Source organism: Xenopus tropicalis, chromosome 7 (assembly GCF_000004195.4).
Source record: "Xenopus tropicalis strain Nigerian chromosome 7, UCB_Xtro_10.0, whole genome shotgun sequence".
Classification (NCBI taxonomy): domain Eukaryota; kingdom Metazoa; phylum Chordata; class Amphibia; order Anura; family Pipidae; genus Xenopus; species Xenopus tropicalis.
In genome coordinates this window covers 75,640,603-75,663,459 of record NC_030683.2, presented here as the reverse complement: position 1 = coordinate 75,663,459, position 22,857 = coordinate 75,640,603, and the positions used below count along the sequence as shown (strand labels likewise).

Sequence of the window (22,857 nt, the reverse complement as noted above, 5' to 3'; positions counted from 1 at the left end):
CTTTTAATGCTTATTACATATAATGTTGATCTGTTCAAATTACTTCCAGTGGATTTAGTTTTAAAGGATCTGTCAAATAATTTTTTTAACCTGTTGTAGACCAAATAATGGTTTTCTATGGATAATCGTACTGGTGCAATTTTAGTATTTTAGCATCTTGCAGCTATTTAGCATCTATTTTGGTATTTATAAATCATACCAGAGTTATCACAGCAATTAATACAATGAACCACTAGATGGTGGTATCTAGTTATTGTGATCCTTCATATATTCACGGTAGGCAACTCTTTTACAAAGAAGCAAAGGCACGTAAATGTTACACATTGCCAAATATATAATTTTTTTAACTTCTTTTATTATGTATACAAAAAAATATAAAACAATATTATTTACAGTGTGGCGTTTTCCTTTTTAAGTGTATCTGCTATATAATTTGTGTGTGGTACATTATGTTTTACTGCATGGTTGTATATTGGAGCTGTTATTTCTCCATCTGAAGGGTTTGTAAAATACATGAGCAGAAGGAAATATCTAGAGGTAAAGAAAACATAAAAGACTTACAAGAGAACAGTAATGTATAATCAAGTCACTGGCATTTGGCTAGTTGTCTGGTACTGGATGTGCAGGGGTGGTAATGGCCTTTCCCCATATGTTGTCTATGGTTTCCAAATAAGGTTATAGATGCCAATTTTCTTTGTGTTTTTAGCTGCCGTTTGTTCCATAGTGGCTTGGATGTCCAAGGCTTGCATGATTTGCTGTATATTGTAGGCACTACCTGGTTTCCAGAATCTTGCTATGGAAGTACTGGTGGTATGGGAAGGCCATCTCCCATAAACTTTTTTAATCAAGCAATTTAATTTTTTTAAAATGATTTCCCGTTTCTCTTTAATAATACAACAGTAACTAAGATATATAGTATATAATTAATCCTTATTGGAGGCAAAACAATCCTATTGGGTTCATTTAATGCTTAAATTATTTTTTAGTAGTCTTAATGTATGGAGATCCAAATTATGGAAAAATCCCTTATCCGGAAAACCCCAGGTCCCGAGAATTCTGGATAATAGATCCTATACCTGTATATGAAACAGCAGCTTTTTGTGTGTTTGGGAACATGGCTTGGGAATAGCATAGGAAGTGCTATCTTGGGATCCTGGGCTATGTTTATTCAGAGGTCGTGGTTTTTTATTTGATAGACTTGAGTCCAGAGATTGCATATTGGTGGGCAGTCCCACCACATATGACACAGTGCCCCAATTTGGTTGCAGCCTCTCCAGCAGAGGGGTACAGAATTTTTTATTGACATTTTTCTGGTGTAAGGTGCAACATATAAAGGCTTCTAAGTGATTGGTATACCTGGTTGCACCAAATAGTGCTTTTGTTGCTTCTCGACATTATTCTGGTAGTAGTCTTTTCTATGTCAGCATCCCATTTGGCCATATAAGAATGCTTAGTGTCAGGTGGGTCTGTTAAGAAGTATTTTTAGCATTGGAATAGTATTCCCTTCCTTTCCCAGGCTCTGCTGCTCAAGTGTTCTATAAAAGTTTGCTGCCGCCGTATTTTGTAGTTTGGTAACTGTGTACTCTGGAAATTTGTTATTCTGAGGTGGGTGGATCTTACCTTCTAATGGAGTCCTGTATCTGTGGTTCCCATATACATCTGAGATGTGTGTGTCTTTCAGCTTCTGTCCATGTCTGAAGCAGGAGATCCTGGAACCAGTATATGAGATCATTGATTGGCATCCTAGGTGAGGGAGAAATAGCAAAAGTGTATTTTGCTGCTAATTTGTCCCACATGTCTTCCAAACTAGTTGGGAAATAGTGATGTTGTGGGATTTTAGGTACTAGCATTCATTTTGATTGAGCTTATCCTTCTTAGCCAGGATACGTGTAGGGATTTCCATCTTGTATATTATGTTTGTAGTTGTTTTTGAAGTTGTATGTAGTTATATTTATATTAGAGTTTTGGTCTCTTGTCAGTTTGATGCCAAAGTAAGATAAGTACTGTATGTTTCTCTCCGGTTAGGTAGAGTTGTGTGTGCATTTGTTACCAAAAGGATGATATAATCTGCAAACAATCCTATGATGTGGTGACCTTAGTATGAAGTGATTCCTGTAATATTTGGGTTTTGACATATTTTTATTGCTACTGGTTTCACCATAAGGGCAAAGATCAGTGGGCATAATGGGCATTGCTGTTGTGTGCCATTGGTGATTTGGATGGCATCCGACAGGACCACCAAGGCGCCAATCCTATCAGATGGGTTGGAGTATAAAGGCATTATTGCTTTTATAAATTCTGTACCTAAGCCAAATATGTGCAATGTGTGAGTCATATAGACCCTGTGGATCCTGTCTCTCTCATGTCTCGTTTTCTCTGCATCTAGAGATAATAGTAACGTGGGAAGTTGTTGTTGTTTGATGAAGTGTAATAGGTTAGGTAGTTTCCTTGTGTTGTCTGGCTGGTGCTTGTCTGCCTGATCATAGTTTATGAGTGAGGGCAGAACTGTATTAATCTGAGGGCCAGGATTTTTGCATACATTTTCAGGTCTATATTTAGTAATGCCTGTAAGGTCTGTAGTTTTGACATTGGTGTTGTGGTTTACCTGCTTTGGGAATTGTAGAGATGTGAGACTGGAGAAATTCTGGTTTAATTTGCAATGTATCCATGATATTTGAAAAAGGTTTAACAGGTGTGACAGATGTAGTTCCTGGAATCTTTTGTAGTATATATTTGTGAAGCTATCCGGGCACAGTGATTTACCTATCTTTTGAAGTTTTATTGCTTGTTTGATCTCCTCTGTTGTAATTGGGGCCTTTAATAGTTTTTGTTGCATGGGGGTGGGCTGTGGGAGGGTAAGGGCTCTGGCACACGGGGAGATTAGTCGCCCACGACAAATCTCCCTTGTTGCGGGCGACTAATCCCCCCCGAAATGCCATCCCACCGGCGAAAATGTAAATCCAGAGCCATTAAGGTATTGTATCCCTTTGGTGGCAGACTGGGTTCTGTATTGTTGCTAGACAGGAAATATGGGGAGGCATAATATTGGGCAAAGTGGTTTGCTATCTGGCAGGGTTCTGTTGTTTTATGGTTCTCCTCTGTGAGGTATTGTGTGATCTCAGTTGGGTGGCAAGTAGTTTGTCTGCTTTGTTACTTTTAGGGGCTGATTTACTAAGACACGAATTCGAATCCGAATTGGAAAAATTCCGATTGGAAAACGAACATTTTGCGTCTTTTTAGTATTTTTTGTGATTTTTTTCGGCGCCTTTTTCGTTACCAATACGATTTTCGCGAAAAAACGCGAGTTTTTTGTAGCCATTACGATTCGCTCGTATCTTGTCGCGACTTTTTCATATTGAGCGCTCGTAAGTGGCGGCCGAAACTTTCAGACTTAGCATGATTTTGGAAGCCTCCCATAGGACTCAATGGCACCCTGCAGCTCCAACCTGGCCCAAGAAAAGTCACCATACTGAAGCTTGAATGAATCCGAACGCTACGAAAAAATCGCAACATTTTGCGCAACTTTTGGAATGGCTACGAAAAAGGCGCGACTTTTTGCGCAAGTTTTAACGCTACAAAAAAATCGCCAGATTTTACGCAACATTCGGATGGCAACGAAAAAGTTGCGATAATTTTCCGAAAAAATCGCCAAATACCGATCATTACGAAAAAACCGCAATCGGATGCATTCGGCCGGTTCGTGAGTAAGTAAATGGGCCCCTTAGTGTACTATATTTGTTTCAGTAGTTTGTCGGTATTCAGTTTTTGCTAGGAGTAATTGTAGTTCCTTTTTTTGTGTTTGGATCAGCCTTTCTTGTAGTTTTTTTATTTTCCCTTAGTAGGTCATTTACTTTTTGGTTTGTGGAAGTGTGCTGCTTTTGATCTGATCTCTCCATGTAAAGGGGTTATGTGTGTGGTTCCATACTTTCTGTTGCATTGGCTTGAAAGAACTTTTGTATTGTTTGTTTTCTGTTAGCTGCGTTTCAGTGTATTGCAGTAGGGAGTCATTTAGTCTTCAGTGGGGTTAGGGAGGTGTTTTGGAGGTGAAGAACCTATGTCTATTCTAAGTGGTTCAGGATTGTAATCCTATCCAGGCCTTTGCTACCAATGTTGTTGGGGGGTCTGCTAATATTAGGTCAATTCTGGAGTACATAGAATGTCTGGGTGACCAGAAGGTATAGTCTCTCTCTGTGGGTTTGGCAATCCAAACATCAATTGAAGCAAATTGATGTAGGAGTTGCCTCTGTTTTTTGGCTTCTGTTATTTGATGTTTGTTGTGGTTGACCTATGTATATCTAGGAGTAAGTTCATTACAACATTATGGTCTCCTGCTACAATACATTTACATTATTTGTGTTACATAGGTCCTTCACCTCCAAAACACCTCCCTAACCCCACTGGAGACTAAATGACTCCCTCCTGTCTGTGTTAATGTCCTAGTAAGAAATTACAGTTGGTTTTCATTAGGTGTGTATAGGTTGATTAGTGTGTGTGTGATTATCTAGTGAGCATATTAATATCAAGTATCTGCCGGAGAGGTCTGCAAACAGCTGGTGCAGTTAAAATGGTAGCTTTGTGCATATTAAGCCATACCTTTTGATTTTGTGTTGGCTAGGGCATGATAGGCAAGTGGGGAGCTAGACTTTTTAAAGTGTGTTTGCTCTCACCTTTTTTGTGGGGTGTTTAGGCCCCTTGCATTCAAGCAGTACAATGTAACCATTCTATGAGCACCATAATATTTTCATACATATTAGGTTTGGATCCTCATAGCTGATTTGAGAAGTGTGGTCACCACCATCTAAAAGTAACATAAACAATATAATAATTTGAACAGCATTTAAACCTTTTAGAACTGACATGCCAGCAGTCTCTCTGAGTAAGAGCGCCACCTTGTGGCATAGGTACCTAAAGGGTAGAATTGTGTCTGTGGTTTTTTCAAGTATTGCTGCCCTGGATGTGGACAGGGGAAGATGATTCTCACTGATACAGAAAAGTAAGGGGAAGAAAAGAGAAATCCACTTTTTCTGAGCCATTGCTTTTATGTGAAAAGCCTCTTAGAGGTTAAGAGTTCTTCTCAATATGAGAATGGCTTTGTGATCTTAGAGTGCAAAAAGTTACGAGGTCTCGTGTTAAGCAGTTAACCATTCCTTACTGATTTTCTTGGATGATTTCTGGTGAGCGGAGCCCAACGGGTAGTTCAGTGTCTGTAGTAGATTCCACGGGTATAGGGCTTTTTTGGCTTCCTCTGGGGAGGTGAAGGTAAATGGAGTACCTTGTTTTATCGGAAACCTCCAACGGTATGCAATATTGCTGTTGCATAGAACTTTAGTAACTTCTGCAAATGCTCTCCTTTTGGTTAGTGTGGCCTGTGATAGATCTGGGTAGATTTGAAGATTGGCGTATTTTGGGGGCCAGTTCTCTTAAAGGTGTGCTGCCTACAACTGTTTCTCTTTTGTGTGAAATAAATTTAATTTATTGAGAACGTCTCTAGGGGCTGATTCCGGTTTGTTTCTCGGTTTAGGGATCCTGTGTATTCTGTCTATAGTTTGTTCAGTTTGCAATATATAAGGCATAGGTACCATGAGCAATTCCGCGAGGTAGTCCTCTAAGTCTTGCATCTGTAATGATTCCCACAGCTTGCATTGTTGCGTCGTGACTTGTCCTACAGGTCCATGACTTTGTTTGTCAGGTACTCCACTTCTTTTTCTAGCTTTGCTATTTGGATTTGATATGGTCTGCAGTAGATGTTTTATTTCTGAATATATATATATATATATAAAAATCTTCAATGCTGCAACAGGCACTCACGAAAAAGCAGACAACTTTGCCTGGGTGCAGACCAAAAATAGCAGTAATGTATACAAAAATGAACGGTACCGCACTCACAGGACTTAAGAAGATCAAAATTTATTATTACTTACAGAGTTGTATCTAACGTTTCGGCTACCACTGTAGCCTTTCTCAAAGTCTTTGAGAAAGGCTACAGTGGTAGCCGAAACGTTAGATACAACTCTGTAAGTAATAATAAATTTTGATCTTCTTAAGTCCTGTGAGTGCGGTACCGTTCATTTTTGTATATATATATATATATATATATGTGTATAATATATATACTGTATATCACAAAACAAGAAAAGATGACACTCAAAAGTTACAAAAATGCAAAAAGTGTATTGAGTTCAGAAAAGTCAAAAATATCTTACATACAGCTTGCATAGCATAGTAAATCCAGCAACATTTCGGGCAAGAAAAGTGCCCTTTATCAAGCTCAAACAAACAATAGCAAGGCAGGTTAATCATTCCAATTAAATAGCTTAACACAGGAAGGGACTACAGTGGAGGTATAAACAATCTGCTGTACCACCCCTCCATTTCCTATGTATGCAACCTGGTGTACAAACAATTAGAACACTGAGGGGCAGATTTACTAAGACACGAATGCTCGAAGCGTTCATTCGAATGCTCCGAGCATATTTTCACCGGATTTTTGTCGCTTGCATGACTTTTTCGTACACTGGCACGAAAAAATCGGAAAGGTTTTTCTGCTGTTTACAGTCGTTCGGTACAAAAATTTTGTGACTTTTGGATCGCCAATACGATAGTATCGTGACTAATATGATTTTTTCGTAAGCATTTTCGTGATATTTTTTGATGAAATTTTCATATCCAATCCGAATTTATCCCATTCGGGATTCGAACTCGCGTTTTCATGAATGTGCCCCTAAATGTGAATTAATAAAAATAGATACAGATCATAGTCTCTATTTAGCCCTTGTGGCACTAAAGATTGTAATTTGTGTGTCCACCCAGCTTCTCTTCTCTCAAACTTCTCTTCTGTTTCAATTTAAGTTCCCGATTCCCCCCATATTTTAGGGGTGGGATCCCTTCCAGAACCATAAATTTCAATTGGTCAATTATGGCCCATATTCAAAAAATGTTTGGAAACTTGTAGTTTGGTGTTTCCCAAATTAATAGAGGATTTATGTTGAGATATGCGTGACTTGACCATTTATGTGGTCTCCCCAACATAGATGAGGCCACACGGGCAGGTTAACGCATAAATCACACATTTAGAGATACAGGTATGATGCCCCCATAACTTAACTTGATATCCCGTACCTGGATGTGTGAATTCCTTTCCTTTTATTACACTGTGGCATTGTGTGCAGCCAGAGCAGTGATACATTGCGGAGTTCTCAACGCCAGGCTTGTATCATTTCATCTCTCTGGTTTCTGTGTCTTTACCCTAGAGCAGTGCTATCCAACTTCTGTGGTACCGAGGGCCGGAATTTTTTCGGGCTCCGTGGTGGAGGGCCGATAATGGAAGCTAGTTTTGACCACTCCCCTTTTCAAAACCACACCCACTTGAAACCACACCCATGTTATCGCATGACCATAGCCATATTAATGGTGGTAGTACAGCAAAAACCTGCCTTGCCTACCCTGCCTGTGTGTGCCATACTCTGCCTGCCCTACCCTGCCTGTGTGTGCCATACTCTGCCTGCCCTACCCTGCCTGTGTGTGCCATACCCTGCCTGTGTGTGCCATACCCTGCCTGCGTGTGCCATACTCTGCCTTCCCTACCCTGCCTGTGTGTGCCATACTCTGCCTTCCCTACCCTGCCTGTGTGTGCCATACTCTGCCTTCCCTACCCTGCCTGTGTGTGCCATACTCTGCCTTCTCTGCCCTGCCTGTGTGTGCCATACTCTGCCTTCCCTACCCTGCCTGTGTGTGCCATACTCTGCCTGTCCTATGCTGCCTGTGTGTATGGCACACACAGGCAGCCTACAGTGACGCAATGCTGGCACTGCTCCAACAGTCTGCACAATAACTATATATTAAAAAAACTTTTTAATTGCAGTACCACCACAGTCTATGTTCTTTTTATAGTGTGTAGGGTTTATTTGTGGGTTTCTACTGCTCCTACAGTCTGAGGTGTGAACAGGGGAACAATGTGGGTGATTACAGCCTGAGCCTGAGGTGTGAACTCTGCAGGGGGTGAATAATGCAGGGATTAAAAGGTGTGAACAACATAGTGGATTAAATTTTTAAACAATACAGGGGGTTTACAGCCTAAATCTGAGGTGTGAACCATGCAGGGGGGCAGTTAATCTCAGTACTGATACTATTTAAAGCTTACACAAAGGTAAGCCATCAAAGCAGCCAGACAGGTGAGGGGGCCACACAGAGGGGGCCGCCAGTTGGACAGCACTGCCCTAGAGGATGTGACCATATTGCCTATTGTTTTACCTTTTCGATAAGACATCAATGGTGGTAGTTTGAAATGAATGTTGCAGAATGGTCCCCATATTTTAACTGCAGGAATTAAATTGGGTAACACATGGAATACATACATTTCTTTGTCGCTTTCTACTAGTTCTACTCATAGCCTGTTGCATTACATGATTTGGGTAACACATCTGTTCTTTTTTGTTTTATTTTCTCCTGATTATCACTCACAATCCTATCAACCCTTATCAGCTGACTGACAGGAATTGATTTTTTTGTGTGTCTTGGATGATTGCTCCGGTAATGGAGGATTTGGTTATGGTCAGTGGGTTTGGTATATAGTGATGTATCAATACCTCCCCTCTGATTCTTATAGACCAAGACATCTAAGAACTGGATCTGATGACAATTGAAAGATAACGTAAAAGAAATGGACGGATCTTTTGTAAGTTGCTGTGGAACCGCAACAACGATTCAATGTTGCCCCGCCATATCACAAAGATATCGTCCATATATTTCCACCAGGCCAAACAATGGTCTGTGAAGTCTATATCTATTTTTATAAATTCAAATTTAGTGTTCTTATTGTTTGTACACCAGGTTGCATACATAGGAAATGGAGGGGTGGTACAGAAGATTGTTTATAGCAGTTGCTAAGATACTTCCACTGTGGTCACTTCTTTGTTAAGCTATTTAATTGGAATGATTAACCTGCCTTGCTATTGTTTGTTTGAGCTTGATAAAGGGCACTTTGCTTGCCCGAAACGTCACTGGATATACTATGCTATGCAGGCTGTATGTAAGATATTTTTGACTTTTCTGAACTCTATACACTTTTTGCATTTTTGTAACTTTTGAGTGCCGCCTTTTCTTGTTTTGTGAAATGTATATGGAGGAGTAAATACGGAAGTCTCTTTCTAAGGCTGTGCACCTAGAAAATCAATTGTATTTATATTTAAGGCGAGTGCTGCCGTACCTTGCAAACCACTACATGTCATACCTCGGGTGTTGCTGGTCATTTCTACAATATATATATATATATATATATATATATATATATATATATATATATATATGTGTGTGTGTGTGTATAAAGAAACTTACTCTTATAACAAGGGAGCTGGTTTTGCTGCTGTCAGTTTAAGGACTAATAGGCCTTCAGTATATGAAAGAGACTCAGGTACAGATAGGGTATAAATATATACAAGTCTTCCATGCCGGCTATGTGCTGAACATTTATATACTTGTGTGGGTGACATGTTGTAACAAATACAGAGAATGTTGAAGAGACCAGAGATGAAAGCTCTGTTATTTTTATCTTGTATATATTGCCAAATATTCCTAATCTTTGTACAAGCACTGATAAACAATGACAATTATCTATATCTATCTATCTATCTATCTATCTATCTATCTATCTATCTATCTATCTATCTATCATCTGTCTATCTATACACACATATTCTGCATGGATTTTCTTGTGTAGTAAGGTGCTTTATTCAAAACTTATTGCTTGTTAAAGGAGAAGAAAAGGTCTAATGACTTACCTGATACCCTGGGCACTGCTGCCTGAGGCAAGTTTCTCAGTGCCCCTGCCTGTTGTCAATACCACTGGAAAACTGTAAAAGTAACTCTTAAAAAATGAATACATTGAAATAATGAAATGCAATAAGGTTGCCATACAACATTGATTTATAATCTGCTGTAAAACAAGCCCATGATTCCTATACTATGCTCAGATTTTCTTGCCATTAATGTTCATTGCCAGGTTTTAGTGAGGGAAATTATTTTGGAATTCTGGGTAAGAAATTTGATTTTAAGTAAAACATGTGATGATATGTTTTACTAATTTAGTGAATAAGCCCTTAAATATTGGAGAATGGCATTAAAATTAGTAATAAGAAGAAAGCAGCTTTCATTTTTAAAGTGATACTGACATGAAAAAATTACTTTTCAAATATTAATGTACATAAAAAGTTACCTATAGGTCCTGTTGATCATTTTTCACCGACAGGTTTGCTTTTGTAAGTAATTGTTATGTGAAGTCCCTAAACCTGACTGTTTTGCCAACCTGACTGTCCCTTCTCAGCCTGTCAGTTATAGCTTCTAATGCTAACGGCCTCCTGCTGCACAAATATGGCAACCCACACATAGAGGAACAGATAGGTAATGTACAAGCATAGGGAAAATACATTTAATGCAAAATTATAAAGCTCATGCAAAGACAATGTTATGATATATTAAAAAAGAGTTTAATTTCTGTTGCCAGTATCTCTTTAAGCATGAAAAGGGTATAAATTATATACATTAATTTCACAAAAATGTTGGATGCCATTTAAGCAAGAAAATACACAGTGTTTGTTATTAATATACAGTGGCTTGCAAAAGTATTTGGCCCCCTTGAACTTTTCCACATTTTGTCACATTACAGCCACAAACATGAATCAATTTTATTGGAATTCCACGTGAAAGACCAATACAAAGTGGTGTACACGTGAGAAGTGGAATGAAAATCATACATGATTCCAAACATTTTTTACAAATAAATAACTGCAAAGTGGGGTGTGCGTAATTATTCAGCCCCCTGAGTCAATACTTTGTAGAACCACCTTTTGCTGCAATTACAGCTGCCAGGCTTTTAGGGTATGTCTCTACCAGCTTTGCCATCTAAAGACGGAAATCCTTGCCCATTCTTCTTTGCAAAACAGCTCCAGCTCAGTCAGATTAGATGGACAGCGTTTGTGAACAGCAGTTTTCAGATCTTGCCACAGATTCTCGATTGGATTTAGATCTGGACTTTGACTGGGCCATTCTAACACATGGATATGTTTTGTTTTAAACCATTCCATTGTTGCCCTGGCTTTATGTTTAGGGTCGTTGTTCTGCTGGATTTACCAATTCAGGTACATCTAAGACTTGTTTGGGCAGGAGATAATGGCAAGAGTTACTTTACGCAGCCGATCCTCACATGGTCCCAATCCTTGGGACATGGGGTTTTCTGGATAAGGGCGTTCTACATAATTTAGATCTCCATATTTTAAGTTTACTAACAAATTATGTCAACATTAAATAAACACATTAGTATTCTTTTAGTTATTTGAAGCTTTATGAATAATCAGTTTCCAGATAATAGATCCCATACCTGTATATGTATTTATTTGCAAATAAGTCTAAAGACTGCTATATACAGTGTCACTTCCCATCAACACCCTGTGGCCTTTATATGGACAGTAGTGCACCAATTGATATGAAGCAGAGAATAAGAAAGAACACAGTTTTCTGGCACACCTGTAGTGTCTAAAATGTAACTTTTAATTTTATTTACCAGCTAAAAACTTGATTTAAAATAAGTAGAACAAAAGAAAGAAAGAAAAGATTTAAAATATAAAGAAACACACCCTAGATCTATGTAACACACTGGGCTTCAATGCCTGTCCAGTAATTAGCAACTCTGTTGCTTAGTTGTTAATGTTGCTATCAAGTATCTCAATATGTATTACATGCAACATATGTAGCGATTGTTGGAAATCATTATCCCTTTCACCAAACACCCCTCATGTCTCACTGAGATCTTTAAGCATATAGGCAATTTTATAAGCGCTGTATTAAGTGTTTCTCTCGGGGGATGAATGCATCGTTAAATACTTACCGGAATTTTTCAGTACGAAGTACTCTGTAGGGTCAATAAGATTCTGCTCACACGTAACAATAAGTATTTGTATTATCAAACCGAGAGACACCGTATGTAATGCTAGATAAGAACCTACCCATAACTAATGTGGTGTAGTTGAACTGCAGTTCACATCAAGAGTAATGACCAGATGGGTAAGGATCTCACGTTATACCGATAATATCAATTATGACTAAAGCAGAATGATACCAAAGTGAATGAGACATTTTTGTGTTTATATATTTATTAAAGTCACAGAAATTAGGCTCAGACGGCTTACAATAATACTTACCTGAAAACCGCTTCCCGTACTGCTAAAAGCCCTCTGTGAGACATGAGGGGTGTTTGGTGAAAGGGATAATGATTTCCAACAATCGCTACATATGTTGCATGTAATACATATTGAGATACTTGATAGCAACATTAACAACTAAGCAACAGAGTTGCTAATTACTGGACAGGCATTGAAGCCCAGTGTGTTACATAGATCTAGGGTGTGTTTCTTTATATTTTAAATCTTTTCTTTCTTTCTTTTGTTCTACTTATTTTAAATCAAGTTTTTAGCTGGTAAATAAAATTAAAAGTTACATTTTAGACACTACAGGTGTGCCAGAAAACTGTGTTCTTTCTTATTCTCTGCTTCATATCAAATACGTTACACATTGTGCACCCTGTAACATAAATGACTATAGTGCAAGGTTTTCTTACCAATAGTAGTGCACCAATTGTCGCTGGACAGATATATTCATGTGCAAAGCATAATGTACAATTAAATGCAAAAAAATCCATAATTTATTAAAGCTTCAGCTGTTAATGATATATTACACCATAAAGGGACAGATTTATCAAAGTGTGAGCTTTCCACAGAAAAACTCACCCACTTTCAAATAATTCCTATGGGATTTTTAGAACCCTATTTATCAGTGGGTTAAAGTTAGAGTTTAAAGTTAGAGTTCACAATTAGGTAAATATGCTTCTAAAAATCCCATAGGAATGAATAGAAAGTGGGTGAATATTTCTGTGGTAAACTCTTAATTCATATCTTACTAAATCTGCCCCAATGTGGCTATAACACTGTATTCTGCACTGATATTCTCTGTAGAACTGACAACTTTTTATTATCTGCACTACACATATTTAGTATATATTTAATAGAGAAAAACTAAAACAGGTTATTTTATTATGTACTCTGGTTGTATTATAATATGGTGTTATATGTATAAATAAATGGTTCAGGTATTTCTTTTCTAAAAAAATGTTATTTTTTGGCAAGCACCCTATTTATACAAGTGGCAATAGAACCTTGCTAGCTATAGTGAGTTACATTCAGCTTTCCATCAGTGTGATACTTTACTACTTGAAATGTTTTAATGCAAAAATAAAATATTTTGTCTGTATCAATACTAGAATGTTCTCATGGGAGTAGGTGTTTAGTATGGATGTAAAAAAAATGTAAAGAACTTTTCAAGTAGGTGTATAGTTAAATGGAATGCAGTACGATTACTGAGTGATTAATACTTGCCATTGAGTCTAACTAAAATTATTTTATTTGATACCTGAAAGCACAGTAATTTAATTTTGGATTTTCTATTTACTAATTTTTTTTCTCAGTGCTGTATTTGTAAGTACTTTTTCCCAATCTATTGCTGTTTCAGGCTGCTAAAACTCATGAGATGTTTTGCATATTATGTTTTGTATAATATTTGTTCCAGTATTAAACTGGCTACTGTTTTTTTTGTTTGTTTTGCAGTATAGGTACCTCTACATTAAAGGATGTCTATTCCTTTTTCAAATACACATTATCGCATCCCACGCGGGTTTGCAAATCTTCTCGAAGGGCTGACCAGGGAAGTTTTAAGACATCAGCCTAAAGATATTCCACTCTTTGGTGCCAAATACTTTTCACAACTACTACAACAAAGACAAGGTAAGGGGAGACTGCATTAAATGAGTAGAATTAGTTGCCAAGCAGCTATGCTGCTAATGGCTGTGTAGGTATTCCTTATGTATAAAATATAACTGTATATATCTTACAGCAGCACACATTCATAGTAGGAGAGCCACTTAGTATTAGGTGTTGAAGGACTAGTCATTTGCTTAATATTAGTGCTTTTTGTGCACTGCTCATTTAACATCTAAAGTTGTTGAATCTAAAGATTCAACAGTGGATAGCAGTGGGCATAGGTCATCTAACCCTCTCTCTGTCATGTGATTGGTAAGACAAAAGGTCAAACATATCAAATTATTGATCTCAACATAGAGAAGCATCTTGTATTTGTGCCAGTGATAAAGAGAACAAATATCAAACTGGAAACCAGTATGGAAATGAAAGTGGTGTAAAGAAGGTGGGGATAGAAGAAAGATAAGTACCAAGAGTAAAATAAAACCTCACTTGAATCCGCTTACATTTTATATTGTGGGAATTCTCATCTTATATACAATCTATATGTATTTTGTTTTTAGATACTGACTTTGACCCAGCTCAGTGGGGAGCTGCTCTGGAGGATAGATTCTATAACAACTATGATTTTCAGGTATGTTCTTACCTAATTTTAACGAAAGTAAAAATGAGCTTGTATCAAAAGTTTTTAGATTTCTTGTATTCAAGATTTATGTGTTGTGCAATACAGGTATGGAATCCATTATCCGGAAACCTGTTATCCAGGAAGGCCGTCTCCGATAGACTCCATTTTAATGATATAATTCAGATTTTTAAAAATGATTTCCTTTTACTCTGTAATCATAAATACCTTGTACTTGAACCTAACTGACACATAATGCATCCTTATTGGTAACGAAACAATCCTACTAGATTTAAGTGATTTTGTTAGTGGAATTAAGGTATAGGGCTTCAAATTACAAAAAAAACCCTTATCTGGAAAACCCCAGGTCCCGAGCCTTCTGGATAACAGGTCCCATACCTGTACATTCTTTGGCCTCTTGACCCAGTGCTCAAACAATATTGTACATATCATCATAAATGACACTATTATTCTACATAAAGTATCCAGAGAAACAAATTGTTAAAGTTTTTATCCCAAATCTCACCTTAAAGGAGAAGACCCCTTATCCAGACCCCAGGTCCCGAGCATTCTGGATAACGGGTCCCATACCTGTACCAATTCAGTCAAGCTGAAAACAGTAAGCATCTTTACTTTTTATTATTTACCTTACATCACATTACATTATAGGGCTAATTTATAATCACAAGAGCAGTGGGCAACTTGCACTTTTCCCCGCTGGGAGTTGCTTGGGAAAAAATGGTACTTGCATCAAAAGGCACTCTTTGTACCTCTGTATAGTTGCGCAAGACATTACTTAATTTGCAACAAAGTACATGCAGTGCAATTGCGGTAGATTCAGTTCCCCTTTGCCCCTGCAATGACACTGGAATTCTGGAAAAAAATGCTGCGTTTTGGGGGGAAAACTTGCATTTGCTCAATGCACTTGCAGATGTAAATAAGCTTTTATAAGGTACTGACAAGCAATATGAAACTGGTCATTGCAAGGAGCACGGGTATTATTCAGCCCACTGGATTCAGAAATTTTTTTTAAAGTCAAGATATTTACCCGGCATGCCTGGAAGGTGCCACCACCCACCCTATTCAAAACAAGTGCTGTTTGGCTGCTTTGCATTTATTCAGTGCTCACTGAATACTCAGCTTAAGCACTGTATGCATGCCCACTGAATATGCAACATATTTTTTAAACTGTTACCTCAGCGTCATGCTTGTGCTGGACAAAAGAAGTACATAAGCACATGAGCATAGAACATCTGCCAGGAAATTTAATAAGACATGTAACTTGACAGGTGGTTGGTGCAGGGTAAAAATGTCTGTGTTAGTTAGCGAATACTGAAACCCTAATTTAGCAGGATATTTATGGTTGCCTAGGCATGTAGTAGTCCTTTTGTCTTAGTACCTTATCTTTCTTTAGAAGCTGCTAGCATTAGCTGAACCCCATTGGACCAACACAAAAACAATTACACTTGGCACATCTAAGGTGTGATATTTCTTTGGGTATTGTATTACATTGCTCTACACACCATCTGTATATGAGACTGAATTACCAAACCTTTTCATTATATTTCCTGTACCTCTGTTCTGTGTTACTATATCTTTAAAGGTAATGTATCATGTGTTGTTTACATTATTAGCTAATTCAGTGCTATCCAAATTGACCCTACTTTGAGCCCGTTTACATGATTATGCTTGTATGGCAGATTATAAGGTGTCATACATGTAAAGGCGTTGATACACGGGCAAATTCAATCTGCCGATTCCGGTCCTTTAGACCGTTTCGGCAACATATGTGCTCATGTATGGGGACTCCTGAGCCTACCTGACCGATATCTGGCCTAAAATTGGCCAGATATCAATCATGCAGGTATGAATTTCCCATCTAATGGGGGCTGCATCGGCTCATTGATGCAGCCCTCCCTTTGATGGGTTCCATATCACCAGTGTCGGACTGGCTCACCAGGATACCAGGAAAACTCCATGTGGGCCCTCCTGCTCACCCAGCCATTTGCCTTGTATGCCTTTACCATGACCATTACTCAGTTCTGTATGAGAAGAAACAGATAAAATGGAGGAAAGGATAGATGTAGTATGTAAAAAGAAGTAATTAACAGACTAAAGAAAGTGAGTGAACAGAGAAGGGGAGAGTGGGCCCTAAGGTCTAAAGTTTTCAGGTGGGCCCTTGGCACCCCAGACCGAAACTGCATATCACCTACCTTAGGTGGACATATAGGTGGAAAGATCCACTCGTTTGGCGACCTTGCCAAACAAGTAGATCTTATAATGTATGCCCACTTTGGTCAGGCTGAGGCCATAGATATCCCAAGATACAGTAGATGCATCAGGCCACATGAATTTTAGATGTACAGGCCAGAGGTAGATATCTGTCATTATAAAATATTGAATCATTACAAAATATGTAGAAAAGACAAGAACTTTTGTATACATAAAATGTTTTGTAGTCATGATAGGCTTTCTATGAATGGTAGCTTATTTGGCATGCCATATATTCATCAAAAAACAGCACTTCAGTGAATACCTCTTTTGAAAATTCTGCTGATTTGTTGTTTGTTTTGTTCTGAAAACACTTGACATAGTTCACAAATGCTGTTACTCCCCCTTACCTCCTCCAGGGGACAATACAGACAATCTGTTTTTGTTTGAAATTGAAAACAGTATGAGAAATGGTAACTATGTTTTAGAACAAGAGGCATAAATCAATTATGTTTTGATCATAGCATTGATGATTTTAAAGCCCTGTAAGCTTTTGCACAATACTGAATTGACATCAGAAATAATTTATTTAATGTATATACTAAAAAATTAGCAGATAACAAGGCTTTTTAAGAAATGCAATTGCAACTGAAAATCAGCAAAATGAGCACCATACATTATATTTAAAAATGTGTGCCAATTTGCCCACACAGCCCTCTCTGAATTGAATTGCACAAGTGCCCCCATGGTACCCTGAAAGAGTTCATAGCCGTAGCTGATTTGCACAAAATAAATTGGATGCTAATGCTGTTGTTGATGCTGCTTGCTGGAAATTTTGTCATTTCCACAAAAATGTGATGAGTATATATGCCATTTTTTAAGCATCATTTTGCCAAAGTGTATGTAAATTGTTACATATTGGTGCATGTAGTGTAAACTGCGCCGAATGCTATTTAGTGGATACTTGCTATTATTCTACAACTCTGGAAAAATATCTTCATTGGGTAACAGAACCATCTTAAAGCTACTGCCAGTTCTGAATACATACCTTTGCTGCTCAGACTACCACATTGTTACAAAAAGGAACAGCTCTACACAGGACAAAGGGACAAGACAAAGAAAAACACTGGAAAAGTAATGGGGTCATTTATATTCCTTTAGAGATGTCTTCAATTAATTAATTTATTTTTCTCTGTGGACTGGCTAATAGTTTTTTGACCTCACTTTTATACCACCAAGCCACATTAATTAAATGTCCCAGATTTCATGAATAGAGTGAGACAATTGGCAGGTATTTAGAATGCAAATAAAATATAATATTTCCCTTTTTAAGGAGTGCTATCCCTGCATTATTTAGTTTCTTTTTACCTGTAAAAGTTGTCACCTTTCTATCCTTTTGTGTGTGGTAATTGATTGTCGTAGTTAATACATCAGGAACTCTGTCCTCTGTGGCTATAAGTTATACCTAAAGAGGTATTGGCATTTAAATGACTTATTCTGTTCTTAGTAAGGAAAAAACGCATTGTCTTTGAATTTAGCTGGGACAGCATAAACTTTTATCAGGTACAAGGAGGCAAATAAAGCATGCAAAAAAGCTATCAGGCAAGCTAAAATAGAGATGGAAAGGGAGCTAGGAGTAAAAAGAATCCAAAATTATTTTTTAATTATGTGAATAGTAAAAAAATGGAGCAAGAAGGGGTGGGAACCTTATTATCACGGGAGGTCAGTTGGTTGACGAGAACGGGGAAAAAGCAGAAATTTTTAACTCGTATTTTTCATCTGTCTATACATCTGAGGAGCCAGCTAATGAAGGCTTCCCTTTTAATATGCCCAGTTCTAGTAATTTAGCTACTGACGCATGGGTCACTCGGGAGCAAATTCAAAAGACACTTGAACATGTAAAGGTAAACAAAGGTCCAGATGGGATTTATCCGGATGGGATTCATCCCAGGGTATTTACCCTTTCCCTGTCAACAACGTAGGTACTATGGGCCCGATTTACTAAAGTCTGAAATAAGGAGTGCTATTTATAGCATGCGTTAAAAATCTTATCACTTCTTATTTTTCGCTCGATTCACTAAAAGGACACTTGTCATAATTAAGAAGCGATGTTCTTGGCGTTATTTATCTTGCGACGACATATTTTCAAGCAATATATTACGCAGCGTACAACATATTACGCAGCGTGCGATATTTTACGCAAGTGTCCTTTTAGTGAATCGATCGAAAAATAAGAAGTGATAAGATTTTTAACGCATGCTATAAATAGCACTCCTTATTTCGGACTTTAGTGAATCGGGCCCTATGTTGTTTAAAAAAAGCAGTTATGTGCCAACAACGAAGTACCTACGTTATTGGTACTAATGCGATTCTCTCTGCACCGGCGGATTTTGCTGCCGGTGCAGAGAGTCAGCTGTGCCCCCAACCCCCTCGGCAACGAGCCAAGGGGACTGGCAAGTTGGTCCAGCGATGCAATCGCATGCAGGATCGGCCTACAAGCAGCAGACGCGACCGCATCGTGTCTGCTGCTTGTCCTGTCTTCCCCTGCTCCTTGCCCCCCCCCCTAGTGCCGCCCACGCACTTCCTGTGCTGTGAGGACTTCAGAGAGGACCCCTGTCTGCGATCCCTGACACCTTCTACTGGTAAGTGCTCTTTATTTGCCTAATACACACACTTACACACATTTACATACATTTACACACAATTTAGCACAGGTTTTGTTTTTTTTCCTCATTTTGCACACTCTAGTACACTCTAGCACACTTTAGCATACTTATATACACACACACTGTCACACAAATTTAAATGTGTACACACATGTATACACAATTTTTATTTTATTTTTTTACCCCTTTATCTTTAGTTTTTATCCCTAAAAATTTTATTTTGGCAGCTTGACTATTGGATCTACTATTCTAACCACTAATTACGCTGTTGTGTGACTTATTTCGTTGTTTCATCTATTTACACAATTTTTGTGGTTTTATTGCATTTTTATCCCTGTATTAGTATTCCTAATCTGTTTTTAGCATAGCTTTGCCATGTGGTACTTTGGTGTAGAAAGGACTCTTTACCCATGTTGGATTTGTCAGAATGTGTACTTTCCAAAAATATATGGTATTCTGGGGGTCTCTGTATAGTTAGGGGGTCTTACAGCACATAATACGCTGTCTGGGGGCTCTGTATGCAAAAGCTGAATTGGCAGGCGAGAAATGCATGTGCGCTATTTTTGTTTTGGGTTCAGTACATACCACAGACTTTGGTATATCTATGCATATTGGGCATCAAACTGTTCAGTAGACCATAGGTGTTTCTATTTGGGGTGATTTGCCTTTGTACGCAAGAAATTGTGTGAGATAAATGTGGCAAATTGCAACATTTTTATACGATTTTCTGAAATGTCATAAAAACCACTAACTTTAGGAAAGCTTTGCAGATTGGTACTTTGGTGTAGAAAGAACTCTTTGCCTATGTTGGATTTGTCAGAATGTGCACTTTCCAAAAATATCTGGCTTTTAGGGGTTACCCTACATTTCTGCAGCTTCTACTCCTCATAAAACTGCCATGTGTTTATGAATTACAGTAGAACCCCCATTTTACGTTTTTCAAGGGACCATGGAAAAAAGATGTAAAATCAGAGAAAATGTAAAATCAGGGAAATGTGTTAAAGACACATAAATGTAAGCTATTTAAGCTGCATGACGCTGACACAGAGACACCCCATAACATTGACTTCAAAATGTACATCCATAACTCCTAAATCATTACTCTGTACAAATACATTAGAGAGGATTATAGGCAGATAGGGGGTATTGTGTTTTCCCATAAAATCGATCAACGCACCAGAGGCCACCCCTTTAGATTGAAGGAACGGAGCTTCCATTTGAAGCAGCGTAGGTGGTTTTTCACAGTGAGGGCAGTGAGGTTGTGGAATGCCCTTTCTAGTGATGTGGTAATGGCAGATTCTGGTAATGCCTTTAAGAGGGGTCTGGATGAGTTCTTGAACAAGCATAGTATCCAAGGCTATTGTCATAGGCGGATTTTCAATAAGGCTAGGGGAGGCTAAGCCTCCCCAAACCTGCTTGGCACATTAAAAAAAAGAGCACAGCTTTTTTGACAGACAGTAAAATTGACCAATCAAAGCACAGATGCAGTCAGGGCTCGGGAGATATAACTGAAGGCAGTGCAGAAATGAAGACTGAAAAGAAGAATCTGCAGGCTGTAAACTTTACCTGAGAACCAACTCTCAACTCTTGCTGCAGTTTTCATCCCACTCCCACAGGTGCTATACAGTTCTAAAGACTGAATCCCTAGCTGACATTAAATTGTTTTTTTTCCCTGACCTGACATCTATAATAATATATACTCTATCCCCTACCCTAACAGATGGAGGGTAAGTTAACTCTTTCCCCCTGAAAAAGCTCATTGTGCTTTTATATATTTGTTGTTGTTGTTTTTTGCACTTATTATTTTTTTTTTTGTCATTGTTTTGTTCATTTCTAGTTACAGTGGAGCCATTGTTGTGTATCAGTGTCAGTGTTATAGTGCCAGGGGCTGAGCATCTGCCATCTGTACCCACTGCTTCTCACTGTATATAATGTGCTGGTTTTGTAAATACAGACTGTGTCTCACTGCATGTAATGTGCTGGTTTTGTAAATACAGACTGCGTCTCACTGCATATAATGTGCTGGTTTTGTAAATACAGACTGCGTCTCACTGCATATAATGTGCTGGTTTTATAAATACAGACTGCGTCTCACTGTAGATAATGTGCTGGCTTTGTAAATACAGACTGCGTCTCACTGTATATAATATTCTGGTTTTGTAGATACAGACTGCGTCTCACCGTATATAATGTGCCTGGGGTGTCCGTACCCACTGCCTTTCTTGCTATAAAACTAACATGAACACATCTAAAAGGGTGGTTCACTTTTAAGTTAACTTTTAGTATGTTATAAAATGGCCTATCCCTAACAACTTTGCAATTGGTCTTCCTAATTAATTTTTTTTATAGTTCTTGAATAACTTGCCTTTCTCTTCTGCCTCTTTCCAGATTTCAAATGGGGGGCAAAAATTATTGCTCTGCGAGGCTACAATTTTATTATTATCCTCATTTTTTATTACTTATTTTTCTATGTACGCCCCTTAACTATTCATATTCCCATCTCTTGTTTAAACCACTACCTGGTTGCTAGGGTAAATAAGACACATATGAATGGGTAAATAAGTGCACATATGAATACTTTTACATCCTAAGCATTTTAGGGTAAAAAAAAAAAAAAAAAGCACCCCCCCCCCGCACTTTTGTACAGAATCCTTGGAAATCAGTGGGGACCGCAAGAGGTAGTTGAGAGGTTAATTTTTTACACCAGCAGCGAATCCACTAAGTCTCACATTAGCTTTAGGTCAGTCTGTGTATGGCTTATCTTTAGCCCCCCAAACAAAAAAGTCACCCTCCGCCTATGGCTATTGTGATACTAATATCTACAGTTAGCATTGGTGGTTGTATATATAGTTTATGTATGTGAAAGTATAGGTTGCGTGTGCTGGGTTTACTTGGAAGGGTTGAACTTGATGGACTCTATTTTCAACCCTATGTAACTATGACCTTGGCACATTTCACATGATTGTATAGGCTAGCCTATTGGTGTTTTTGGTGAATAGAAATCTAAAGAGTCACATTTTTTTACATGAAATCTATTCAGAGACAAGCACAGGCATTTTTGATGATATGCTGGGTTTACTTGGAAGAGTTGAACTTGATGGACTCTGGTATTTTTTTCAACCCTATGTAACTAAATGTAACTATCTGCGTATGTGTCTTTCTAGTTACTGAGTGTGTTTTTATGCCAATTCCCTCTGATGCTTGCCATGTCCAAGGATGACAGCCCAGAGTGACTTGGCTGTATCGTGCCAAAAGAACAATTTGCCACATATTTGTTTAATTGCAGAAAAGCATTAACTGGTATTTAAACTTTAGCAAAAACATACGTCTGAGCCTAAGGTATTTCTACTGAAAGGAAAATATGTTGGTGTATAGCTGGTGGAATAAGAAATTACCATTTTGGCTATGGCACATTGTACATATTGATTACTGCTTAGAACAGTGGGAAATTACATTCCACTATTCTGCTTTTCAAACAAAGCAACAATCAAAACACCCAGCATGCTGTTGCTCTTACACCTACTGGGCAATCAGTAATGGACATTTACTACATTTGAAG

General features: G+C 38.1%; 1 protein-coding gene across 3 annotated transcripts in view; it reads left to right on the top strand.

The window, feature by feature from the left end:
• The window catches only part of spa17 (sperm autoantigenic protein 17), a 73,160-nt gene that overhangs the window by 5,561 nt on the left and 44,742 nt on the right, over positions 1–22,857 (top strand). For 2 of the 3 annotated variants that reach the window (XM_012966400.3, NM_001006757.1), the window contains 2 exon segments: positions 13,650–13,826; positions 14,363–14,433. In XM_012966400.3, the coding sequence (XP_012821854.1) occupies positions 13,673–13,826; positions 14,363–14,433 (225 nt within the window). In that variant the 5' untranslated portion in view covers positions 13,650–13,672. 3 annotated transcript variants of the gene reach the window in all.